The sequence below is a fragment of the Epinephelus lanceolatus genome, chromosome 8 (assembly GCF_041903045.1).
Source record: "Epinephelus lanceolatus isolate andai-2023 chromosome 8, ASM4190304v1, whole genome shotgun sequence".
In the NCBI taxonomy this organism is placed as follows: domain Eukaryota; kingdom Metazoa; phylum Chordata; class Actinopteri; order Perciformes; family Serranidae; genus Epinephelus; species Epinephelus lanceolatus.
Genome location: NC_135741.1, coordinates 48,057,944 through 48,083,563, shown reverse-complemented (window position 1 = coordinate 48,083,563; position 25,620 = coordinate 48,057,944). Strand labels below are relative to the sequence as shown.

The 25,620-nt window shown below is 40.2% G+C and overlaps 1 protein-coding gene across 1 annotated transcript in view; it reads right to left on the bottom strand.

The window, feature by feature from the left end:
* LOC117258763 (voltage-gated potassium channel subunit beta-2-like) overlaps positions 1-25,620 on the bottom strand; it is a 221,063-nt gene that overhangs the window by 25,609 nt on the left and 169,834 nt on the right. The window contains exons 5-7 of the mRNA XM_078170444.1: positions 15,148-15,227; positions 10,888-10,932; positions 7,632-7,676 (exon numbers count right to left, since the gene is read on the bottom strand). Coding sequence (XP_078026570.1) covers positions 7,632-7,676; positions 10,888-10,932; positions 15,148-15,227 — 170 coding nt within the window. The remainder of the gene's footprint in view (positions 1-7,631; positions 7,677-10,887; positions 10,933-15,147; positions 15,228-25,620) is intronic.

Here is a 25,620-nt window from a genome sequence, read left to right as displayed (position 1 = left end):
GGACAAACATGAATCACCTGAAGTTTGATGGAGATCGGACTATTAATGCCAAAGTTATAGCAATTTCCTGTTTCGTGGCGAGACATCAAAATTAAACCCTCTGCAGCGCGCATAGACACTAATGATACGTCACGTTTGTGTACATCAAATATAGACCACAGCATTGAAATTTCAGGTTAATCCAAAGATAAGTGTCAGATAAGAAGTACTTCCTTTTGACACTAGGTGGCGCTATGACTACCAGGAAATATGGTTATGTCAATGTGTTCAGGGCAGGACCAATATCAATCATGTGAAGTTTGGTGGGTATCGGACCATTTACGCCAAAGTTATAGCACTTTCGTTTTTTATGGCGAGACCTCAAAATTAAACCCTCTGCAGCCAGCGTGGACACTAATGATATGTCATGTATCTGTACATCAAATATAGACCACAGCATTGAAATTTCAGGTTAATCCAAAGATAAGTGTCTGATAAGAAGCACTTCGTTTCTACACTAGGTGGCACTATGATTATAAATAAATATGGTTATGTAAACGTGTTCAGGGCAGGACTAATATGAATCAAGTTTGGTGGATATCAGACCATTTACGCCAAAGTTATAGCAATTTCATTTTTCATGGCAAGACCTAAAAATTCAAAACTCCGCAGCGGGCACGTCATTCAGCATTGGGCACATCCTGTAATAACATTTGGTCAGAACGTAGTCAGGCTCACATTAACCAAGTTTGGAGCAAATCTGATTAAATTTGTAGGACAAGTTCGTTAAATCACAAGATGTGTGAAATGTCAAAAATTACCACGGAATTCAAAATGGCCAACTTCCTGTTGTGTTTAGGCAATGGGTCCAAGAGATTTTTTGTGCATCTGGGCATGATACAGGTATGTACCGATTTTTGTGCATGTCTGTAAAACATGGGACATGTTAATAGGGACTCAATAGGGACCTCTGCCTTTGGTCAAGGTCCCTAATTATCTGTACTCTTCTGGAACTTTTCCATTTTTGGATTTGGACTCCATAGCTAGCTTAGCAAGGGAGACTCAAGACTTGCCACCACTACTGAGTTTTGCAAAATTCAAAGGAAAAGGTGCCAGGCTGTTGATGTATGATGCACATTTTAGTTGATGAAATGTTAAAAGGTTTTGTTTTTTTCTTTTTTTATACCGTTTATAGGAGAATGTAAGAATTTCTTTAGGCCTACAACAATGATAAATAAAAAAATGTGTGTTTTTCATTTCCATATGTTTTTTTCTCAAAGACACAGGGAGCTGCTGGAGAGGGGCTAAAGATCCACATAAAGCTGCAGAATTGCAGGTTGCCCACCCCTGTCTTAGGCTATATATATTTTATTGTGTGAAGCATTACAAATGTTTGTGTAATGATGGAGACCTCTTGCACACACACTCTCTCACTCCCTCTTGCATTCTGCCACACCCTCTGATCAACCTATTGAGACCAGGGGCCTGTATCACGAAGCAGGATTAATGTCTTAGCAAGGTAACTTCAGGGTTAACCCTGGGTTTTCTGTCTCATGAAGCCGGTTCAGTTCTTATCGGGGTAGATCACCATGGTAACTTACTCTGAACGGCTATCCTGCTCCGGAGCAGGGTAAGTTCAGGGTTGAATCTGATCCTATAAAAAGCACCACCCACTGGCCAATCAGCTGTTCGGAAAAAAATGACTCCGCTGACAGAAATGCAGCCCAGTCATGACGGGAAGTTTAATTCATTTGATTGATTTTGATTTGAAAGTTTATTTTGAACATTAAAAAAGAAAAGAAAGCAACAACAGACAATGAAAAGATTGTTCAAAAAGGAGTGGAAAGAAGTTGAACTTTCATCCCACCCCTTCATAAGAAAGAAACTGATCATTTGTAGACACTTAATAGCACCATTAATTAGTGCCAACATTTTTTGTTGTTGGAGGAAATGATCCCTGTTAATGATAATGGGCCTAACTGACAGCTTTGCTGCTGGAAATGTGGAAAGTAGCCTATCATGTCTACACTTAATGGTGTTTGAGGGATTTTCCTTTTTGTTTTTTAAAGAGGGAGACCTGGTATATTTTTGCGCAGCTGTTAATTTCTAACACAGCTCAATATCAGGATGATTTTATTCAGACTATCAGTTTGGTGTTGATATGATTTAATTGTGGCGTCAGCTTTAAGCTTTATTGTAGCATATATAGGTAACATTATGACAAAGAAGACCAATTTATCAGACGCAATGACGTTAGATGATAATTGTATCATACACGCAATTCATCTGCGCAGCATTGATTTCATGGGATTCAAGGGTGTGATCAGTGTCAGATGTACAGGTACAGGTACTGTAGCTACTTGAACCAGTGATGAGTAATTTAACCTACACATAATTTTATTTGCTGCCTTGTTTGGTCTTGATTTTTCCCTCTCTCCTCCTCTATTTCTTCTTTCCTCACCCGTTTCTTTTTCTTCTCTATCATGTGATTTCATTGATGTTTTGACAGGGGAATTTCTTTGATAAGCTTTTAGTGGCTTCTAACCTCTCCGGCACTTTTCTTTTTTTAATCTTGTAAATTTTATTTTTAACATTATGTGCAAATAAACTAATCTAAACTAAAACTAAACATTATTCATCCCGTTATGCGTTGCCACGCATGTTTCCTCCTCCTGAAGCTGCCATGGTGTTGGCCTTTTCTGTAATGTTGCTTTTCTCCTCCTCATATTTTAGTAGAATTCATCTCTGATACTCACATACTTTTTTCTCCGCACATACGGCGCTCTGTGAGGATGCTCAGTGATGCTCAGTGATGCTGCGCTTCTCTCATGATTGTGATTGGTCCGCTGCGTGCACGTTCACGGCTCTTGATAAAGCAACTCTGGGTTGAGTTACCAAGTTGATATCCAGCGTGGTGATACTGATTATCCTGATTGCCATTGTTAGGGTTAGTCAACCCAGGATAGGTCTGGGTAACCCAAGAAAGGTTGATCTTGCTTCGTGATACAGGCCCCAGATGAGACTTGATTACCCCCTGGTCTAATCAGTCATTAAAAGTTGCTGTGTGCAGCCGCCCTCAGGCTTGTCTCATCTGTCCTGGCCCCATGTTTGAGGAAGATCATGTCACAATAACGTATGCATCTTACCTGCCTCCTTTCTAGCTGTTACCTGTGTGCATGTTAAGTGTCTCTCTGGCATCTTCACAGGCATTGTTTGCAGTAGGACCTAACTGGAGGGTAGCATTCACCCCCATCCCCCGACACCACATGAGTGTGGCATGTGTGTGTGCCGGAACACGATTGTTTGGTCACTGTAACCTGTTGCCCAAGGTATGCTACTGTTTATCACTGTAGTTTCACACATGTGTGTACATATCATACTTCTGACCAAATGTCATATTTTGGGCAATGTCAGTCTATTGTAGGAACAAGGAGTATGATGTTGGCTTCCCATATGCACTAGTTCTGTTGTACTTGAGCAAAGGTAACCATTGTTCAACTACCTAGTAGTGTTTTCTTACTCAAGTGAAGGCCTATGTGTTAATCTTATTTCTGTCCTTTTGTCCTATTAGGCGGAGCTCTGTTGCCACTGCTGTTTTTGTCCTGTAGCTAATTTAGTTTTCATACCGTTTTGGGGTTTTTTTTGTTTGCTTCCATTCATTTGTGGTAGTTGATGTGCATTATTTTCTGTCTATAAAGCAGATTCAGTTAGCTCTATCCTGTCTCACTGTATGTGTATATGGGTTATGTGGAGGCCCGTAACAGGTGAAGGAGCTATTTTACTGTGTTTTGTAAATCTTTATTTTGTAATTTGACGTGGGTGTGTAGTCTACATAATTGGGGGCTTGCGATATTGCTGAGTCTGTTCTGCCAGTGGCAGGACGGTTGGGTTGTTATTTCCCTGTAGGTGGTTGGTCACTGGGTGGAGGTTTCCAACTATCCAGGCCTTAATGTGTGTGTGTGTGTCCGTGTGTGTGTCCGTGAGGGTGTGTGTGTGTACCTCTGCATGGAGAGTGGGACCTTTCTTCATTGCGTTTGCTGTGTGTATTAACCCGTGTGCCCCTTTTGTCTTGCAGTGCGTGTGTAAACCCCCTTCTCCATACTCCTGGTGGTGATTTTCTCTCCCTTCACTCCCATCCTCCTGTGGGTTTTCCTGGCACCCCTCCCCCCGTTTTGGTAATGAGCTTAGCTTAGAAATATTAACTTTTTAGAGTGTGTTTTAGAGTCCATTTTATAATAAACAATCCCATTTTTAACCTTTAGCCTCCATTTCAGCTTCTTTCCCCCATAAAATAGTTACTTGTGATTTAAATAAAAGTGATTCTATTTTAAAACTAGAAATTCACGTCTCTGCTCCTTTTCTTTCCAAAGAACTTGTGTATTGCTTGATTTATTCTCCGGGCGAAATTCCCAGAGTGATGTTGTCAACCTCTTGTATTCTGGGGATATAGTGCCCGGGTTTCAATTGTACGGAGCCCCTTAAAGGTCAATTCAGGAGATTTTTTTTGGACTGACTGTTGCGTCCCCTCGCAATACTTTTGCATTACCTCACAATACATTGTGTTACCTCGCAATACTTTTTGCGTTCCCTCACAATAACGTTTTGGATTCCCATGAGCCACCATTGTCACTTCCTCTTAGATGCCCACATTGATTGGTGACCAACGTAAACTTGTATAAAGCTGGCGAGATCTCCGTTTAAACTCTCGTGTTGTTGTCATTGTCTTTCATGCCATTGTAAGTAGCTTACTTAATTAGGTTCGGGAAGCGGCACCGTGCCGGTTCTGTGTGAGTCGAAATGCGCTATTTGTGACTCCAGGCCCAACTCTGCCACTGATTGGCCAGTCTGACATTCTTCATAATACATAAAGAACATTAGTGAAACGCATAGGCCTAACAGAAACATGCGTTCATTTGGGGACAAGTTAGTGGTCACATTAATCGTTCCACAGGCGAAGGACCCCTGAGACATACAGTAAATACACCGGTTGTAAGTAACTTTTAACATACATGAGTCTTTGAGACTCTTGGCTCTTGTCCCCTAACTAACGCTTGTTTCTGTTCCACTAACGATATTTTCACCCGATAAAGTCACATCCCGTTGTTTCCCGTTATTTCCTCTGTAAACCTAACATTACAGCAGTCTATAAGCATGCTGTGTCAATAAATCAGCTCAGACACTGTTAGACATGTAGTATTTAGCCTAATAACATCATGCTACAGCAGTAATAACGTCAGCTTTAGTCAAATGGCTCTAGCTCTCCCGGTAAATGTCATAAACTCTGGACACATTTTCCCTGTATGTTGACATGATAATGGCTGCGTTTCCCAGATCGCTCTTAGCTTAAGAAGATCTTTCACTAGGAAGGAGTTGTAAGATCGAGCTGACCCACTCTTAACAGTCTTCTTAGCGACCAAACGCTCACAGATCCAGCCGCGGCAGGCAGATTAACATTACACTAAGCAAGGACATGTTACAACGGTGCGCACTGTATATATTTTGATCTGTGTTTTACTTCAGATTTATATTGTTTAGCATTAATTTGTGACAGAAAAGAATGAATTTCATTCTGCAGGGAAATGTGTGTCCTTACTGTGCATATGACAATAAACACTTTGAATCTTGAACCCGTAGATGTCTCTTTACCATACAGTGAACTTTGTATCCCGAGATCAGAGCAAAATAACAAGGAAATCCCATCCCAAGTCAGAATGAATATTGTAACAGTCACAAGGCTTCTGTTTCACCTGTCATCAACATTTAAAACAGAACCATCTACTTCTGTTATTTTTGGCCCATCTGAAAGTTATATTGACAGGACTGATACACAAAGATAAGGGTTCAAGTGCACAGAACTCTTTAGAAGTCACAAATGGTTTGGTCCACAGGCAGGCAGTCAGAACAGGCAAACAATCCAAAAAGGGCTAGAGAAAAAGGTGAGGTCACAACACGAAAGATCTAAATGACCGAGAATACTAATACAAGGAAAATACACTGCCTGGCCAAAAAAAAAGTTACCACCAAAAAAAAAAAGGTCATACACTCTAATATTTCGTTGGACCGCCTTTAGCTTTGATTACGGCACGCATTCACTGTGGCATTGTTTCGATAAGCTTCTGCAATGTCACAAGATTTATTTCCATCCAGTGTTGCATTAATTTTTCACCAAGATCTTGCATTGATGATGGTAGAGTCTGACCGCTGCGCAAAGCCTTCTCCAGCACATCCCAAAGATTCTTAATAGGGTTAAGGTCTGGACTTTGTGGTGGCCAATCCATGTGTGAAAATGATGTCTTATGCTCCCTGAACCAGTCTTTCACAATTTGAGCCCGATGAATCCTGGCATTGTCATCTTGGAATATGCCCGTGCCATCAGGGAAGAAAAAATCCATTGATGGAATAACCTGGTCATTCAGTATATTCAGGTAGTCAGCTGACCTCATTCTTTGAGCACATACTGTTGCTGAACCTAGACCTGACCAACTGCAGCAACCCCAGATCATAACACTGCCCCCACAGGCTTGTACAGTAGGCACTAGGCATGATGGGTGCATCACTTCATCTGCCTCTCTTCTTACCCTGATGCGCCCATCACTCTGGAACAGGGTAAATCTGGACTCATCAGACCACATGACCTTCTTCCATTGCTCCAGAGTCCAATTTTTATGCTCCCTAGCAAATTGAAGCCTTTTTTTCCGGTTAGCCTCACTGATTAGTGGTTTTCTTAAGGCTACACAGCTGTTCAGTCCCAATCCCTTGAGTTCTCTTCGCATTGTGCGTGTGGAAATGCTCTTACTTTCACTATTAAACATAGCCCTGAGTTCTACTGTTGTTTTTCTTCGATTTGATCTCACCAAACGTTTAAGTGATCGCCGATCACGATCATTGAGGATTTTTTTCCAGCCACATTTCTTCCTCGAAGACGATGGGTCCCCACTATCCTTCCAGTTTTTAATAATGCGTTGGACAGTTCTTAACCCAATTTTAGTAGTTTCTGCAATCTCCTTAGATGTTTTCTCTGCTTGATGCATGCCAATGATTTGACCCTTCTCAAACAGACTAACATCTTTTCCACGACCACGGGATGTGTCTTTCGACATGGTTGTTTAGGAAATGAGAAGCAACTCATTGCACCAGTTGGGGTTAAATAACTTGTTGCCAGCTGAAAGATAATCGCCCATGCAGTAATTATCCAATAGGAGGCTCGTACCTATTTGCTTAGTTAAATCCAGGTGGCGACTTTTTTTTTGGCCAGGCAGTGTACTTGACACTAGGTACAATGACTAACTGGCACAAGGAGCAGGGAGCACACAGACTAAATACACAAAGGAGGTGGGGTCATTGGAAACAGGTGAAAAAAAAAACAGGGTGGGGACAATCACAGAAGCAGGAAACACACAAGAGCAGGAAGTGGGGATCTGAAATGAGAGGAGAGGTGAGTAACAAAATAAAAAAGGAAATTAACGATGATATATTTCTTCGTCAATATGCAGTTCTAATAACAATTTTCCTTTTGATTTTTATTGGAGAATAATAAAATACCCTAGAATGTATTACACATTATTACATGTAAAGCACAAGCTTATGGCTTGTAGGAGGCCTGTTTTGCAATCATAGAGTGAAAGAAGGAGAGAAAAAGGTAACATACATACTTTCCACCCCAGAAGATTTTGGTGGTGATGACTAAACTGGAACGCCTGCATGTGAGAACATATATAAAATAGAAATCAGACTGTGGTAGTTGCCTACTCTCGGAAAAACACATGGAAACAATTTATTTCAATGACAAAAAACATCCAGACATTATCAAGCACATTGCCAAATTCAACACAAAAATTAAAATCTAGTTTTAGGGCTGGGCGATATGACCTCAAATCAATATCATGATTAACAGAACATTTTACCTCGATTACGATTAATGAACGATTATTTTATCGCTTGAAATGAAAACATCTTACGAAAAAGGTCATATTTTAGTTTTAATGTAAGAAGTAAGTTCCCTGAAAACATAGAAAATAAGTAACTTGCATTTCTTGCAAACAAAATAAATTATTTTAAATATTGCCATGTGAAAAATTAGAAAATAACTTAAGGTTTGTAAATTTGTAAATAACTTAGTGTTATCAAAAGCTGTTTTGTGGAAGCACTTGTTGCTGGCCGTTTGGCAGTCTGTCTTTTTTTAACTGGGCACTGTTCATATTTGGTAACGTGATTGTGCTCCAAGTGCTAAGACAGATTGGTGGTATTACCTTTGGTCGCTGAAATTTTTTTCCACAGTGTTTACATTTGATTTCTTTCTGTTCAGTGTCATCTTCACAAAAGCCAAAATGTGTCCAAATGATGGACATGGCATTTTTCTTTGGTACAAGCTGCTCAAGTTGCTCAGTTGGCTTGGTGTTTGAGTTCCCCTTCATGTTGCTTCCAGGTCGCGGACTGGATGGGGCAGATTCATGTAACTACACACACAGTAGTACATTAATGTAATTTCTTGTTGCCAGTTAGTGGTGATATAACTATAACTCAATTTTGGCACGTAGATGTCATGACACTGGGACTCTTATGCAGCATGAGAAATTTGGACATTGTATCCACAAATTACAACTTCCTGTTTTATAGCGTGAAGTGCAAAATGTTTGCTATCGTAACAAATTAGAGGTGGATTTGGTCAGCTTGCTAGGAGGGGTAAATCTTAAGTATAAAACATCTCATTTCCTGTTGTCAGTAGATCACACTATGTTAGTGCGAAAACTGTCCACAGGCAGGGACTCTTGCAAAGCAAAAGAAACTTGGGTCAGATTGGACAATGTGTATTTGAATTATAACAACTTCCTGTTTAATGGCAAAACATGCAGTCGCTTTTTAAAACAAATTTGAGGTAGATCTGGTCAACCTGCTAGGAGGAGTACATCAAAGTGTAAACCATGTCATTTCCTGTTGCTTGTAGGTGGCACTATAATTAGAGGTAAATTTCCGGTACGCTTAGGTCTTCAGGCCTGGATTTGTGTGGGACATGAAATTTGGGGCAGATAGAAAAATATACACTCAAGTTAAAACAAATCATGGTGAATAATGTGTCGTCAGTGCAACGGTGTTCAATGTAATATCACAGTCTTCAAAAGACACCATCATTAAGGTCGTAAGGCCTTGATTACCATAAGTACATCAAAGTATAAAACATGACATATACTGTTGCCACTAGGTGGCCATGTAAATATAATTTTTGGCATGTAAATGTCTTCAGGCCCTGACTCTTTTCTAACATGTAAACTTTGTGGCAGATTGACAACAGAGACATAAGAAGCAACTGTACCCAAAACTATAGTTCAATCATTCCACAGTCAGAAACAACCATGGATTACTAGAACCATCCAGGATGCCATACACAGGTACAAGCAGTAGAGTAGCCAACAAGCAAAAACAACTGAAGCAGAGGTTAATGGATGGGTGGGTGCACCTCTGACACCTGTCTTCTTCCTGAACACCAAGAAAGTATCAGGAACAGACTGTAAAAGTGGGCGGGTCCCTAAACTATGCACTGGCCAGGCAGCAACAGTGTTTACAAAAATCTCCTGTCTGTCATACCCACGTGCTTCAAGAAGTCCATTCTTATCAGCATTCTTGCACCAAGGAAAACAAAACCAACCTGTCTGAATGACCAGAGCCCAGTGGCTCTAACCTCTCTAGTGATGAAGTGCTTTGAACGACTCACTACAGTTTGCCTACCATCCCAAACAATTTACAGAAGACGCCATAGCACACATGTTCCACACCACCCTGTCTCCTCTGGAAAAGAAAGGGAGCTCTGTGAGATTGCTGTTCATTGACTACAGCGTTTAGCATCATAATTCCCTCCAGGCTGGTCACAATGCTCAAGGAGCTGGGATTAAACACCTCACTGAGCATGTGGATCCTTGGCTTCCTGACAGGCAGATCCCAGGTGGTGAGAGTGGGCGGACACATCTCTTCCCCTCTCATCATAAACACAGGAGCACCTCAGGGCTGTGTTTTGCGTCCCCTGCTGTTCTGCCTGTACACACACGACTGTGTAGCCACTTCAGACATCAACATCATCAAGTTTGCAGACGGCAGAGCTGTGGTGGGCCTGATCACAGATAACAATGAAAAGGCCTACCTGAAGGAAGTAGAGGATCTGATTCAATAGTGTCAGGACAACAACCTACTCCTGAACATTAGCAAGACTAAAGAGTTGATTGTGGACTTTGGGAGGAAACAAGAAAGGAACTACACCCCCCTTAATATCAACGGTCAACCTGGTCTCACTCCTAAGTTGTCGAAATCTGGCGCTTGGACAGTGACTTCCAACATCAGACACTAATGAAAAAAGCTGTCCTTTCCTGTCCTTGATGGGCATGGCATATAACACAACAGCATCAGCCTCTAGTGTGACTTACAACAAACTTGTCGACAGCACTTTCAAAACAATAACAATGGCATTAACATGGCAGTAACAATTATTTAGTGTCCCTGTTATAAGGCAGCTAACTTTGTCTTTTGCTCGGAGGGTAAGGAGCTCCTTGACCTGATTTTTTTCCCAATTTGTGGACATTATCAACTGCTTCTCTTCTTTGAGTTAGCTGCAAAGTGCTACAACTTTATTTCCAATAATTTATAACACAGGTGAACACATACTTCACAGGCTATAAACAGCTGTTTATTTGCAGAAAGTTTGCAGGTGTTTATAGGGCTAAATATCTGACTTTTTATGCAGTTTCTTGGCTTGACTCAACTTTTCTGGTGAGCATTTGGAGTCCTTTTTGTGTTCAAGTGTGGATAGAGATTTTTTGTAAGACCATGGTTGTGTGGACATACTTATGAGTTTTAAACCTTCTAACATGATACTACCAGTTTTAAGATTATCAAGTATGCACAAAGAATCTAAAACTCTACCTCCAACCTTTCTTCTTTATGATACTTCCCAAGACAACTTCCGCCCTGGAAAAGGAGATTAGGACAGAGAGAGAGAGGGAGGGGGAGCAAGAGCGCGAGAGAGGGAGAGAGAGAGAGAGAGAGAGAGAGAGAGAGAGAGAGAGATTATTTTGATGTCACTCTAGTAAATATACATAATCGAACCAGAACACCAACCAGGGTGTCAGGGTCAGCGTTGAATTCTAGTTGAAAACAGGGTGATATTTTGTCTGAATGTGTAAGACCTCTTTTCACCCTCTTTTCAACCGGCTAAAATGCAGTTATAACATCAACATCTCAAAATTACAAATTTGTTTAATTATTTTGAGAATTTGTTCAGTTGTAGGTCACAAGAGAGACAATACTGATCTTAGCCAACATTTTTTTCCATTGAAAAGATGTTTAAAAAACTGTGTGACTATGGTCTGGGTGAAAAGACGTTCAGAGTCGGTTTAAAAGCGAAAGTTTTTTCACCGACTATTTGAAGACGTTCATATTTAGACCACATTTCACCAGGATTTGCAATAGTGACTTTTTTATCCTCCACAGTGTGCAAATAATTGTCTGTCATCATTTTGGAGCCTAACTAAGAAATCACACCAACTTTCTCAGTTGAAAGTCAATATTGCAAATCCTGGTGAAATATGGTCTAAATGTAACTGTTAAATGAACGTCTTCAAACAGTCAGTGAGAATAAATTCACTTTTGAATCTATTCTAAATGTCTTTTCACCATCACTGTTTTTAAACACCTTTTAAACCTCAAAATTCTCACTGTAATATAAAACTGTGAAAGTGGTTCTGGCTTTAGGATGACAACAAGAGTCAAGCAGCAGCATACAAGTTACATACTTATTTATATTAACATATTTACAGCTTCAACTTAAAAGGCAAAGAACTTTCATGTAGTTTTTTAGAAAGAAGTCCTAGCTTAGGTGTGACTTAGGAAAGTTCTCGGAGCAACTCTGAGCAAGGAATGGACAGAAACTTTGACCTTAGTGAGGTGTGGTTGACCCCGTTGCTAGGTATGATGCATTCGTTTAACAGATATGACTGGTTGTCACAGACATGCCCTTTATTGCGCCTACAAGGTGTGGACACCCAGTGGAAATTAACTGAACAGCTGACTGTGAAAGTGTTGTCACTATTAGTGGGATCAATCTGCTGATGGAAGGTACACAGACCCAAGTCATCACTGCTGTACTGTTGCATTTTTAGTTTTCCAAATGTCTTAATATTGTGATCATTTTATTTCTGGCGTTACAGTACTACTGAGTTGGGTGGGAAATGTGTGTGTATCCCTGATGACGTCAACCATACATATCAGAGCACAATCTAATCTGTAGCATTTCATTTACTCACTGTCATCCATTGTTTGAAGAATATTTCTCAGACCTCTTCGTCTTTCTGCCATTTTCTCTCTGCTTAAGAAACTCATACGCCTCTGAAAAGTTCTCCTCCCTACTCTTCCACCTTAGGAGCTCTTTTAAGGTCTGAGATGCTTGGTGAATAACTATTATCTTTATAAGGACCTAGTCTTAACTTTAAGGGGAAATTCTAAGAAAATGTCACAATTGTAATAACTTTCCTAGAATGACATCAGTAGGAGCAACTCCTTGTACTGGGAAGCTTTGTGAATATGGCCCCAGTTCTTTACACATATACTTAGCAAATTAGCAATGTAAACTGTAAACAAACCAACATTAAATAAGCAAAAATAGCATCATAATATTGTCATTTTCTGTTACATAGCATAAGTCATTTGGCTTCATATTTATTGGTTCCTTCACTCCAGAACGTGCACTTAAAAAGGTACAGTGTAAAGCATGTTCTGGTGCTTCATTATGTCTCTCCAACTGTCATTAGCCCTGCAGAATGACAGCTGATGATAAGATAAACAGAATATCTTAGGCAAATGAATATCACTATATAGTATAATGAAGGGACAGTATGTGCTACATACCTACACTGGGAGATACCTCCTTGCAGTTTAGGGCTATTGTGAGAGTGTGAAGTAGAATGAGTCATTTGGGTGCATGCACAGTTCTTTAAGCTGTCTGTAATGTACATAGCCTGTTAATAAAGATATATTGATCATGTCCTTCTTTGTACATGTGCAAAAAGTGAAAAAAATAACTACAAAGTTCATCAAGCTTAGCTGGTCTAAGTTAGGAAAACTCAACTCATATCAAATTAACTCTGAGTACACATAGTGTCTGTCAGAGTGAAGCACAAAGCACAAAGGCTTTCCGGAGCCTTTGTGCTCCACTGTCTCTCAGGTTAACTCGTATTGCAGCGGTGCCTGGATAGTGTGCGAGTGGGGTTGTGCTGCTGTCGTGGTCCTGCCAGATGCCTCCTGCTGCTGCTGCCATCATTAGTCATTAGTCATACTTCTACTGTTATTATACACATATGACTATTGTCACACATGTATACTGCCAGATATTAATATAGTATTATTAATTATAATATTATTACTTTCATTAATGTTGTTGGAAGCTACTGTCATTACCGTCTGTCCTGCATCTCTCTCTGTCTGTCTCTGTCTCTCTCTCTCTCTCTCTCTCTTTCTGTCTCATTGTGTCATAAGGATTACTGTTAATTTATTATGTTGATCTGTTCTGTACGACATCTATTGCACGTCTGTCCATCCTGGAAGAGGGATCCGTCCTCAGTTGCAAACAAAACTTTTGGATTTGCATTTTTTTAATCAGTCATTTTTTACTTGCAATAAAACATTTTTTGATTGCAATATTGATACTTTTGATCTCAAATCTTTTTTTGATTGCAAAACCTACTCTGTTTGATTGAATAATAAAGAAACAAATGTAGCTCCATACAAGTAAAGCTACCCATCTAAAAATCTACTCAAGTAAAAGTAAAAAGTAGTTCGTTTAAAATGTACTTAAAGTAGAAGTTACTTAGTTACTTCCAACAACTTGATGGGGGTCACTCCTATGCAGTGCAAAAATGGTCCAGGGGTCATAAATCCAATCCAAAAACTGGTTATTCTTCTATGATGAACCATAGAATTCAATTAAATTTAGGGCTGCACAATATCATTAGAGCATCACCATCGCAATGTGTTTTTGTGCAACAGTCACATTGTGAGACTCGTAGTATAAGTTCATCATATCAATATAATGTTAGTCAAAGGCAATATACTATACTTATTTTGCTGGTTAATACTTAAGATTGTGAAGTTCTCAACTTCCATGACAGACTGACTGTAAAATGTATATTTCATGCAAATACAGCCTTTTCCAATGATGACTTCTTTCCGAATAGAGCTATTCAAGTTATTGCAATACACTGTATATTGCAGTATATATCGCAGTATACAAAATCGTAGTCGCATTGTCAGTTTTGTCTAATATTGAGCAGCCCTCATTCATTTTGACTCACCAACACAACTGTTAGACTGATGATACACAGCAACTTTTTGAGCAATGTTGTTGGGCATTATTCTCAGGGATGCAAACATGGTCAAGAAAGAGAGAGCTTGTTGAAGCGAAATTCTGAATATTAATACACTAACACTAGGCTAATTTGGAAGAATACTGTGTATTCCAATCCATTGAGCAACAGTGTTTCCCCTATATGCAACAAGCAGCAGTGGTGCTCTGCTGTTTTTTTGTCATAGCTCTTTAGAAACTACTGTTATATTATTTGGTGCTATGGACGCTTCATATCCAGGTCAATTCACACACTTGAGAGTAAAGCATATAAGAGGAGACGAAAGGGCTTCATCTGATCCCTTCATAAATTAAAGTTATATTATTTTGAGTGACGGACGTTTCATATAATAACATAACAATATACTATTTATAGTGTTATACGGTGAAACATTTCACCTTATTAGGTGATGACTTACATTGTTTACATGACGGCATGTCATTTCTGTCTCTACATGGTCACACCCTTACAATCCTCCTCTGCTCTCTGTATTGCGCAAAGCGGAGTTCGGTCCCGATGCGCACACACACACACATTTGTGTATAGTTAACTATTGTTTGTCATTGTAACTAGAATGCTGAAGTGGACAAATTATTTTTCTTCTAGTATTTAAAGCTGTAGTAAACAGCTTCATGTGCACTACCTGGAATGGTAGTTATACTAATTTGCTTATAGCCTGGGAACACAAAGACAGACCCATTTATGTGGCTAAGCACAAACAAACATGTTTCAAGTCACATTTTGATGGCTTTTTGGAATAACAATTTATTTATTTAGCCATACTTACTTTCCAGCATGATACACTTCAGCTGTGTCGAACAGATTGATCCCATTCTCATATGCCAACGTCACCAGCTCCTCTGCCACCTTCAACAACAAAATTTGAGATGATAAAGATGAGCAAAGTGTGAAACTGTTCAATTTCCTGTCCCTTTGACCTCTGAGAGGCCCTTTCTGCTGATAAGTTGAATTTTTTTTTTTAAAAAAAGACAAGCAGTTGTATCAAGAATGCTTCACTTATACAGCTTTTTAAGAAAGACTTTTGAGCTACTAAGCTGGTAGCATGGCTGTAGATAGTTGCTTGATAGGTTCACTTCAGATCTCAACATCTATTAGTATTACTACTACTCCCTTAATGACCTTGGTCATCTCCAAGTTTTTCTCAGAGGACCATGAGGTTGACAGTTTTGGTTCTGAGTGAAATATCACAACAACTATTGGCTGGAACAGCATGAAATTTGTCACATGCATTGACGGTCTCTAATGGCTTTTTAGACGTCTTCCAGATCTCTGAATTGATGCCTTAATCTCTGATTTATTCTATGATTGCTGTGTTAATTGATAACTATTCATCCTGCAATGGGGATACATTGCTGGATTAAGATAACTTTGATTTGATTTTGTGAGAGGCTGCTACACCTGTTGCATCATGATAATGGTCTTAAGTCATATATATATATATATATATATATATATATATATATATATATATATGTATGTATATGTGTGTGTGTGTGTGTGTGTGTGTGTGTACATTGCTAAATCAATTTATGCATTCAAAACATTTGTATTTCAGTCAATAAACCCACATCATTACAGTGATGGTTACATTTTTGTGCAGAAGACTTTCATAATGTCCTTGCTGGATTCTAAACCACAGCTTAACAGTGCTATAATGTTATGCCTTTGAAAGAATATGTTAGTATTGAATTGGCAAAGTTACAAAATATCTTTTAGTCATAAAGTAGAAGCTGTATCTTAACTTTATTTATGCTTTCCGAATCCTCTTATAACCTTGGAAAACTACAAATATACTTTAGCCACCTGAAAGTTGTCAGTGAAATCCGCAGTATTTCTAACTTTTCATCAGGGGCAAGCTGGCCATCAGGAGGTTTGGGAAGACTCCCAAATGGCTGATCCATTCCAGCTTAACCCTATATGGGCCCGAACGACGCATAGTGCATCCAAATTCACACCTGTTCTTCTCTATTGATTTTCTCCTCTACCGTGCGTCATATCATGTGAAACAGTGGAATTGTAGCTTTCCGACAAGGCCAAGCACTTGTCGGTAGTCCAATGTTTTCACAGTGAAAAAGAATGATAAATTTACACTAAAATTATGTATAACAGAGCTTTGATACAGCTGTGCACACACATTACTCTTGGATGGATTACTCGCGAATGCAGCATCGCACAGAAATGCCACGCATATCACATGAAAGCAGAGCTTTCCAGTGATACAACACGCATCATTGTGCTGTCATCCCATCACGCTATAAATACAGATTAATTATCTACAAAATAAAAACCTGACGAATTTCTTTACAATCCATTATACAGATCTTGTTATCAGTCACTTCATATAGTGAGGAATATCGTATCTTACCACGTCTTAGGCTTGCGTGTGTTTCTCCCTGTCTATCCACATTTGTAGTCCGGCTTTCAAGATGGAAATATCTCCATATTGTTCAGTTGACACTCCATCAAACTTTGTATGACAAGACCGGGGGCCTCATTTATAAAGCTTGCTTACGCACAACATGGGGCTTGAAAGTGGCATACGCCACTTACCACGCAAAGGTTGTGATTTATAAAAATAAACTTGGCGGGAGAATGTGCGCACCTGTAAGCAAACTCCGAGTCATGCGTGCGCACATTTTGGAAGACACTGGGAAGTGGCGACGCAGACGGCGAGGTGGAAAAGTGGAGTCAGATTTTTATTGATGTCTCACACAAATTTAGTGTCACGCTATATCCACCTTAGATCCACGTTATCATTGAAATTAAATCCAGCGGCTTTATTCTGCGCTTGGAGTGAGTGATAATTATTTATGCTCTCATGTATACATGGTCCACATGCAGCATAGTCATAACACTAGGGCCAGCATCCGCTCTTGCATAGTTCCTAGAGCTAATAATGCAGTTAAAAACTCTTTTATACTAGTATCATGGCAAGGAATAGTTTGCCAACTGCTACAAAACGCCTCTCATCACGAGGGATTTTTAAAAGACAGGTCAAGCAGATTTTATGGAACAAGGTGGATATTTATTGATGAACTGGATAGTTTTTACAGCTGTTTCTTATTTACTGTATGTATTTTTAGTCTGAGTTTGTCTGCTTCTTGTTTATTTGTTTCTTGTGTGTAAACACCAAGGACCATGTTGGAAATAAGTATTTTACTTTAGCATGTCATCCTTAGGATTACTGTCTTATTGTCTTCCAGAAATAAATCAATCAATCAAAAATTGTTTCATAAAAACATTGTAAAATCCAACTCAAATCCTGAATTGAAATTCTTTCTAAATACGTATTTAATCCGCACTGCCTCTAACGTCTCATTGTCCACTCTGTGAGCGCAGGAGGGGGAGAGGATGGCGCAACTGCATGGAATATATTTATTTATTTAGCTAAATATTTCTAGTGCATTTATCATGTCTCGAAATACAGCCATTACACATTACACAACCGTTACACTCATTTCATCAGCCCTACTTAGACATGGTAAGGTTTACGTTTCCACTGCACCTCATTCAAATTAGCATGATGACGTAGATGATTCAGCATGTGCCCTGTATTTGTCTCAGCCAGCTTGGCTGGTTACGTGCTGGTAAAGAGTTGGGGCCGTTTGTCTCAGCCAGCTAAGTTTAAAAGCATTTTAAGATAAGTGTCAAACTAAGTTAGTCTACATACAGACAGCTGTCATTTCAGCTTATTAATAACAATCCACTTTCAGCTGAACTAGCGTGCTGTCCTTGTGTAAGACATAACGTTAGTGTTGGTGGATGAGAGACTGTGGACAGAACATATTGAATATTGCTGTCTACATGTTTACATGTTCATGCTTGCTGAACACACATATTGATAAAGTATTGGCTCCTTACCTGCTAGGGTTTAATGTCACTTACGGTGTTGGGATTCACAGGACCACAGATGATTTGTCATTTGGTAAAATCTAAACTGGACATTTAAAGGCTTCCTTCCCTGCATGCTCTTTGTTCTCCAAACAAAGACAGCTATTTGACACCCATCTCCAGGATGTCTCACCTCACACCTCAGTGAGACACAAGTCTCACAACTTGATTGGACAGGACTTTTACAGTGACATGTGACTCTCTGATGTCACAGGCATCTGTAGAAGGTTTGCTTCCTTCAGACAGTTCTGCTCTCTTACTCGGGAACTGCGGAGCATCCCACACCTTTTTCCTGTTGGGCCTGGAACAGCCCAGATGCTCAGGCCCTTGCTCCTTGCCCTGAACCATCAAAGGTGGGGCAATTGCTCACAGACTCTCTTTTTCCTGGACCACGACTTGCCCACAGTCGGGCAAGTCAGGCAGCTCAGTGGCCTAGTGGTAAAGTGTCCGCGCTGAGACTGGGAAGTTGTGGGTTCAATCTCCTGCTGGGTCATACTAAAGACTATAAAAATGGGACCCATTGCCTCCCTGCTTGGCACTCAGCATCAGGGGTTGGAATTAGGGGGTCAGAGCACCACATGATTCCCGAGCGCGGCACCGCTGCTGCTCACCGCTCCCTCAGGGGATGGGTCAAATGCTGAGAACAGATTTCACACACTCAGGTGTGTGACAATCAGTGGAACTATACCTTTACTTTACCACGCTCAAGGCTGAGGCAAACCTGAACCAGAGTTAGACTTGCAAGCACAAGGTTTACAACCAGCTTTCCAGCAACAAGGAACTAAGTGAGTTAGCACCCAACTCTGCAAGGACCCCGAGCAACTGGCTTCCTCGGATCAGAACCTTTGGAACAAGGACACAGCAAAGACTGCAGCTGGAACAGCTCTTCCCAGCCTTTTTCTGCTGGCTAACAAAGCAGTACACCACCTCTTTCCCATCCACTCAAGGATCGGTAAAGTAACAACTGGGCATAGCTTCATCACAGCTTTACAGGCTAAGCAAGACTGTTTAACTTGTTGTATGTGATTTAATACTGTCATTGAGTTATTGCTGTGATTGTTTGCAGTCAGGTCATTGATGAGTTGGCTTCGCCAAAGCTAAGTGATGTTAGTTTGCTAATACTGTTTACAAACAGATTCTTGCACACAATTAAACAATCTCTGCACTAAAACAGACTATTTGCAACACAAATCACATTCACATAGACTCATTAACAAATAGGTTTTCAACAGAACTACACCCAAACTGGCATCTCAAAGTTCCCGCTTCTTTCCCTTTGTCTTTGTCCAGACCACACGGCCAGACAAACACCTCCCCCGCCCGAATTTAAATCCCAACATATTTGGTGCCCCTTGGTGAGGCTTAATATGTTGATCACTACAACGGTAATGACTCTAGCTGCGGTCATTTTCGAGTTATCTTCACTTTGTTTCCACTGCAGCTGCTCAGCTGTTCACCAGTTACTGTGTCGCGTTGGTGTGTGTGTGTGTGTGTGTGTGTGTGTGTGTGTGTGTGTGTGTGTGTGTATGTGGAGGAGTTCAGCGCCGGCACAAAAGAATCGATACCGTTAGTGCTTATCAATACTACGGTCTTTGATAATTTAGCTCTGGGGCTAATTTAGTACTGGGTTTCGGTACCCATCCTTAATCAAAACACAAACGAAGTGGAGCTTGTAGAAATGAAATAATGTTTTCAGCGGCTGCCCGTACCAGGAAGTGTGGAACGCTGCATGTGTGTGTTCCACTGATCAGTGTTGTTCAGCAAACAGCCCTGCCCCTCAAGAATTCCGGGTAATCTGAAAAGTCCTACCCCCCTTCTAGGTACTTTTTCCAGTGTAAATTTGGGGTTGAGGGAAAGTTTTTTGCCTGGGTAATTTCAGTGGAAATGCGCAGAGGTTTTTCAAAATTCTGGGTAAGTGATAATTGTTCCTGTGGTGGATAAGGGGCTATTGACGTGGAATGTCCATGACCAAACCTCAATACGTGATGAGGTCGGGGTGAGAATGTGTTGCCTCAGTGGTGGCATGGTCCATTCTGGCTTCCACAGCCACAGACATTCTCATTTTTGTTGAAATCTGATCAGTCATTTTCATCATGAAGAGTTTCCACCTGTTTTAAGTTTTTGTGTAAAATGTAATTTATGTAAAAAGGTAAAAAGAAAGTAGCCAGAAGATGAAAAAGAAATAGGTGGTGCAGAAATATTACAAGCTTAAAAGGGAAAACTGTTGATGCAAGATGGAGTTTAACACACCAAACTGTCATATCTTTTCTGTGGTGGAATTAGCCACAATTAGCCAGGCCACTCATGAGGCCACAGATGACTGTTGGGCAGCTCCAGTGCTTGCTGATGATGTGAGGAAGGACAGTTTCCATTTGTTTTGAGGTTTTGAGAAGGTATAGGTGCTATAGGGTTGGAAGTTCTTGCTCCCAGCCTAACCTTCAATCCCACAAGGTTGGTGGTTGCATGTGTTGATTTCAACCATCTGTGGATCTTTCTTCCACAGATTCTTAATGAGGACTTGGCTTGAGAGGCGAAAGATCCTATGAACCCTGACTGAGTCATGAGATGCAAGAACCTTGTAAATGTACCTCAGGTGTAAATGTAAATGTACCTGTGGGCTTGGAGGTCTCCAGGGGCCTGTGTTTGTATCCCATGGTGTCACTGGTGCAGTTCCACCTCAAGCCTGGTGGCCTTTATATGTCAGCTCTACTCTTGGAAGGCAATAGACCCTTTTAGGGCTGACATAATTTTATAATCTGGAGGCAGAATATGGCTTGCCACCACAGGGCTGTAGGCTACATAGGAGTCTTAAAATGTCATTTTGTTGTGTTATTGGAAGCCAGAATAGAAGGAGTCATGGCTCAAAAAAAATGTCTCACATACCATCCACTTCTGCCCATCAATGAAAACGAAGACAGTTATGGTTAAATGTGATAAGACAAAAGGACTGGACGGGGGCGATCTTTAAAAATGCTGACATGCATAGTGCACACATCAGGTTAGGGAAAAAGTATTTACTGTTGTAGGGATGAGTAACACTATCTGTATTAGGGGTTATCATGTCCACCTAACCAGAAATGGGGGAGGTATTAAGAAGAATAGCCTATTGGATTTCTCTGTAACACTAATATTTTAGCACATTAGCTAGTGGTAGCTTTGATAGCAAAACAAACTGGAGGAAACCAGTTGGCCAATCTGATCCCATTGGTCAGTGTTTACTTATTCAAGTAAGTCCCGGAGAGTGAGTGACCTGACATGGTGCATTCATAAATTCAGTCTGATGCTCTACACTAAAATGAGAGCCCTGCTGGTCGAAGAAAATGAGGTGCTATATTTCAATATGAATTAACAAATGGTTCAGTTAATCAAACTTTCATTCCGGTCGGCACACTGCCGCTCCGCTTCCCTGGACAGAGTTCCCTGAGTGTGCTCTGCCATTTTGAGAATGGCAGAATGCACTCGGTGCTCTGGATAACTGGACGGCACATTTCAACAGTGCTCTCTCTTTCTGAATGGACCACTCGCATCATCTTCCACTATTGTCTAAAACAAACGAACAGAACTTGCTAGCAGGCACTAGCTAATTTCTTTGGAGAATTGTTTTGCAAACAAGGAAATTGTTTTGCCTCCAAAAAACCATCATACTGTTTACTAACAGTAAAAGGGTCTATAGTTTGCTGCTTTTGGGACGTGCTTCAGAGGGGAGGTGTTTATTAACAGCTGGAACATTAGTTGCCCATTGGTGGATCTTGAAGCCTCCAGAAAGCCGGTGTTAGCACTCTGTCTAAAATGGTTTTAGATTCCTGCTCAGTGCTGGTGCTGTGGAGACAGTTATTAACATAAAACAACTATTCTACTGTCTCCACTACAACTGGACTGTATCTCCCATTGTCCTGAGCATAGTGTTGCTCGCTCAGCAGGTACTGCAGGTTGTCCTGAAGGGCAGCATCTGCCACACATAGATGTTGGGTGCTGAGTGTTGATTCATGTCCTTCAAAATAAATTTCAGGACTGCCTTTCTGCCTATCGCTAGCCAGAAAGGCAGTCCTGTCTTTCTGCTATCGCTAGCCAGAAAGGCAGTCCTGAAATAAATTTCAGGACTGCCTTTCTGGCTAGCGATAGCGGAATCTGGTGGAACATATCTTTGATGTGTCCACTTACTGCTACCACATGCTCCCACAATCTCAGGAGGACACCAAGCAATGGTGGTAGAGGCCCATGGAAAAGCAACCTATTCAGGTAATGTGTTGTGATGATCCCAGTCCTGTCCTTACCATTGTGCCTCACCATATGGTGAGGGGGGAACCATGAGTTTGTGGACTGGCATGCTTTTTCAGGGGATATCTTGTACACATATCTGTTCTGCTTCTTTTTAAGGATCTCTCTGCAATACATTTTGGCACAGCTTGGCAGAGGTGGGAATAAGTCACACTTGTGCAAGTCACAACCAAATCTCAAGTCTTAACCTTCAAGTCTCAAGCAATTACTGTGGTGAGAATCAAGCAGTCCCTGCTATAATTCGAGCAATAGAAGTCAAGTAATTGCTCAGGTCAAGCAAGTCACAAGTCAAGTCATACATGTTGAAGGAAATGTCAGAGCTTATGACTTAAAAGCTGAAGACTTTAATGGATTCCCAAATAAGGTTATTCTGTGCCAATCTATGGTTTAGTTTCTAAGTTTCTGGGGTGTAAATCACCAGTTTCATCATGATACGATATTATATCGATTCTTTGGACAATACGATATTTGCCACTATTACAAAGTAAGTCTGTAAGTAGAAATATTTTCTTCTCATGCCACCGTCTACCTCTACTCCACTACATTTATCTGACAGTTTTAGTTACTTGTTACTTTACAAACTAAAATTTTACACATAAAACACATGAAAATGTTCAAGTACAGCTGGAATTATTAGTCAGTAAATGAACTGACAGAAATTTAATTGGCAACTATTTGGATAATCATCTAATTTATGTTTTTCATACAAAACATTTCATGGTTCCAGCTTCACAAATGTGAGGATTTTTACCTGGTTTTTATTATTTTAATAATTCCAATGTATTTTTAATAATGTTTAAGTTTGGACAAAACAAATAGTAGTCACTTTGGGCTCTGGTTAAATGTGACACAGTCTCTCACTATTGTCAGTATTATTACAAACCAAATAATCAATCAACTAATAGAGAAAATAATCAGCAGATTCATCCATAATGAAAATAATAATTAGTTAATAGTTAAAAATGAGCTCCACCTCAACCAATTTCAAAAGTAAATCCTGCTTTTACATTAATGTATGAGTCATAATGATCTTTTGAGGTCTTAAATAGGCTAATACTTGACTAAAACAGTCACAGAGACATTTTTCTCAGCACAGTACTTGTGCTACAATACTTGTAGTACATTTTTCCGATTAGACTTAAAAACTTTTATTTAAGTATCAATTTCAGTGCAGGACTTTTGTATTTTTACAGTGTGGTATTTGTACTTTTATAGTGAAGGATTTAAATACTTCCTCTCCAGCTCTGACCCCTGTCTGAATGGACACTCACCTAACAACACCTGCTGCTGTGAGGGAGCATCCCAGGAAGTGCACATACACACACATTTACACAGTAAAATTATGTTAGAAGATCAGGCAGGGATGATCATTATGCACAGTGGAAGCCCCAGAACCTCATACAAATAAGTTAGAGGACCACCTAAGCAAATGACAGCGAGCAGCACATGTATTGGCTCTTCTCAGTTATTCCTATGTGTGTGTAACGTGCCCAGAGCTGACCATGTGATGCAGGTTGCAAAACACATTCAATACTTAATGACTCAGAGAAAACTCACATGTATTATGTAGGGGTGGCGGAAAAAATTGATACAGCATAGTGTTGTGACATCTTGTGTGGCGATATTGTATCAATGCATGGATGCCAAGTATCAGTCTTTTATCATATACATTACTAATTTTTTCAAATATACATTTCAATGCAGCTTTTGGTAGTAGAATAATAAAATCGATTGCTTATTTGGTCTACTAGATATTGCTGATGTTTTTTTCCTGGTGAGGTCAGCAGAGGTCTCAGTCAGCGGCATTTGGCAGGAAGTTCATCAAAACAAAGATGGAGGCACCTGAGAAAGAAATCAGAAATGTGCCATTGGCTTTTAAATCAAACGTCTGGACTTATTTTGGATTTTTTAATGCAGAAGGAAAGGAGGACTTGGATATGACACATGCGATTTGCAAGCACTGTCATATGAGAGTAAAATACTTCGGGAATACTATGAACATGAGGGCTCACCTCACACTCAATCAACGTATCACAATAATATTGTATCATGACCTAAGTATCATAATAATAATCTATCATTGGTCCTCTGAGTTGGTTCTGTCTGCGCAATACTAGGGGTGGAAATCGCCAAAGGACATGGTGAAGCCCATTATGCGGCTGTACATAGGCTATGTCTTTCATTCTACTGAGGAGAGCTTAGGAAGAGGACAGAGCTCTCGTAGGGTAAGCACAACATATGTGGAGTCATGTTTCAAAAAGAAATTGTAAATTGTAGAGCAGGTCGGAAAATCAGTCTTTTGATCCCCTGCTCCTCTAGTCCGCGTCTTGATGTATTCTTGGGCAAGATACCAAACCCCAAATCGTGTGAGTGCATGTGAATGTCTAAACTGAGTAGCAAGTGGCACCTTGCATAGTAGCCTCATCAAGCTATACTGCATGGCAGCACTGAGCTCTGGAGCCTATCCCAGCTGACATTGGGCGAGAGGCAGGGTAGACCCTGGACAGGTTGCTAGACTATTGCAGGGCTGACACACAGACAGACAACCATTTACACTCACATTCACACCTAGCTGCGGCCAATTTAGAGTCACCAATTAACCTCTCCCCAACCTGCATGTCTTTGGACTGTGGGAGGAAGCCGGAGTACCCGGAGATCGGGATCGGACCAGGAACCCTCTTGCTGTGAGACGACAGTGCTAACCACTACACCACTGTACCGCCCCAATTCAGTTCAGTTCAATTCAATTTTATTGATAAAGCTCAATATTACAAATCACAATTTGCCTCACAGGGCTTTACAGCATACGACATCCTCTGTCCTTTGGACCCTCATAGCGGATAAGGAAAAACTCTGGTAATATTATTTGTGGTAATGTTTTCCTTTTTAAGAATGAATGCTCAAGCAGACACTGAAAGTTTGTGTACTTTTATCTTTTTAATACTACTTTTTTTTTTTTTTTTAACTTTTAGGGCCAAAGAATTACATCTTGAACATGAACCAAACATTTTCTGTAATAACTCATGCTCTGAAAAATGTCATACAATACAATAAGAGTACTGAAAATAGA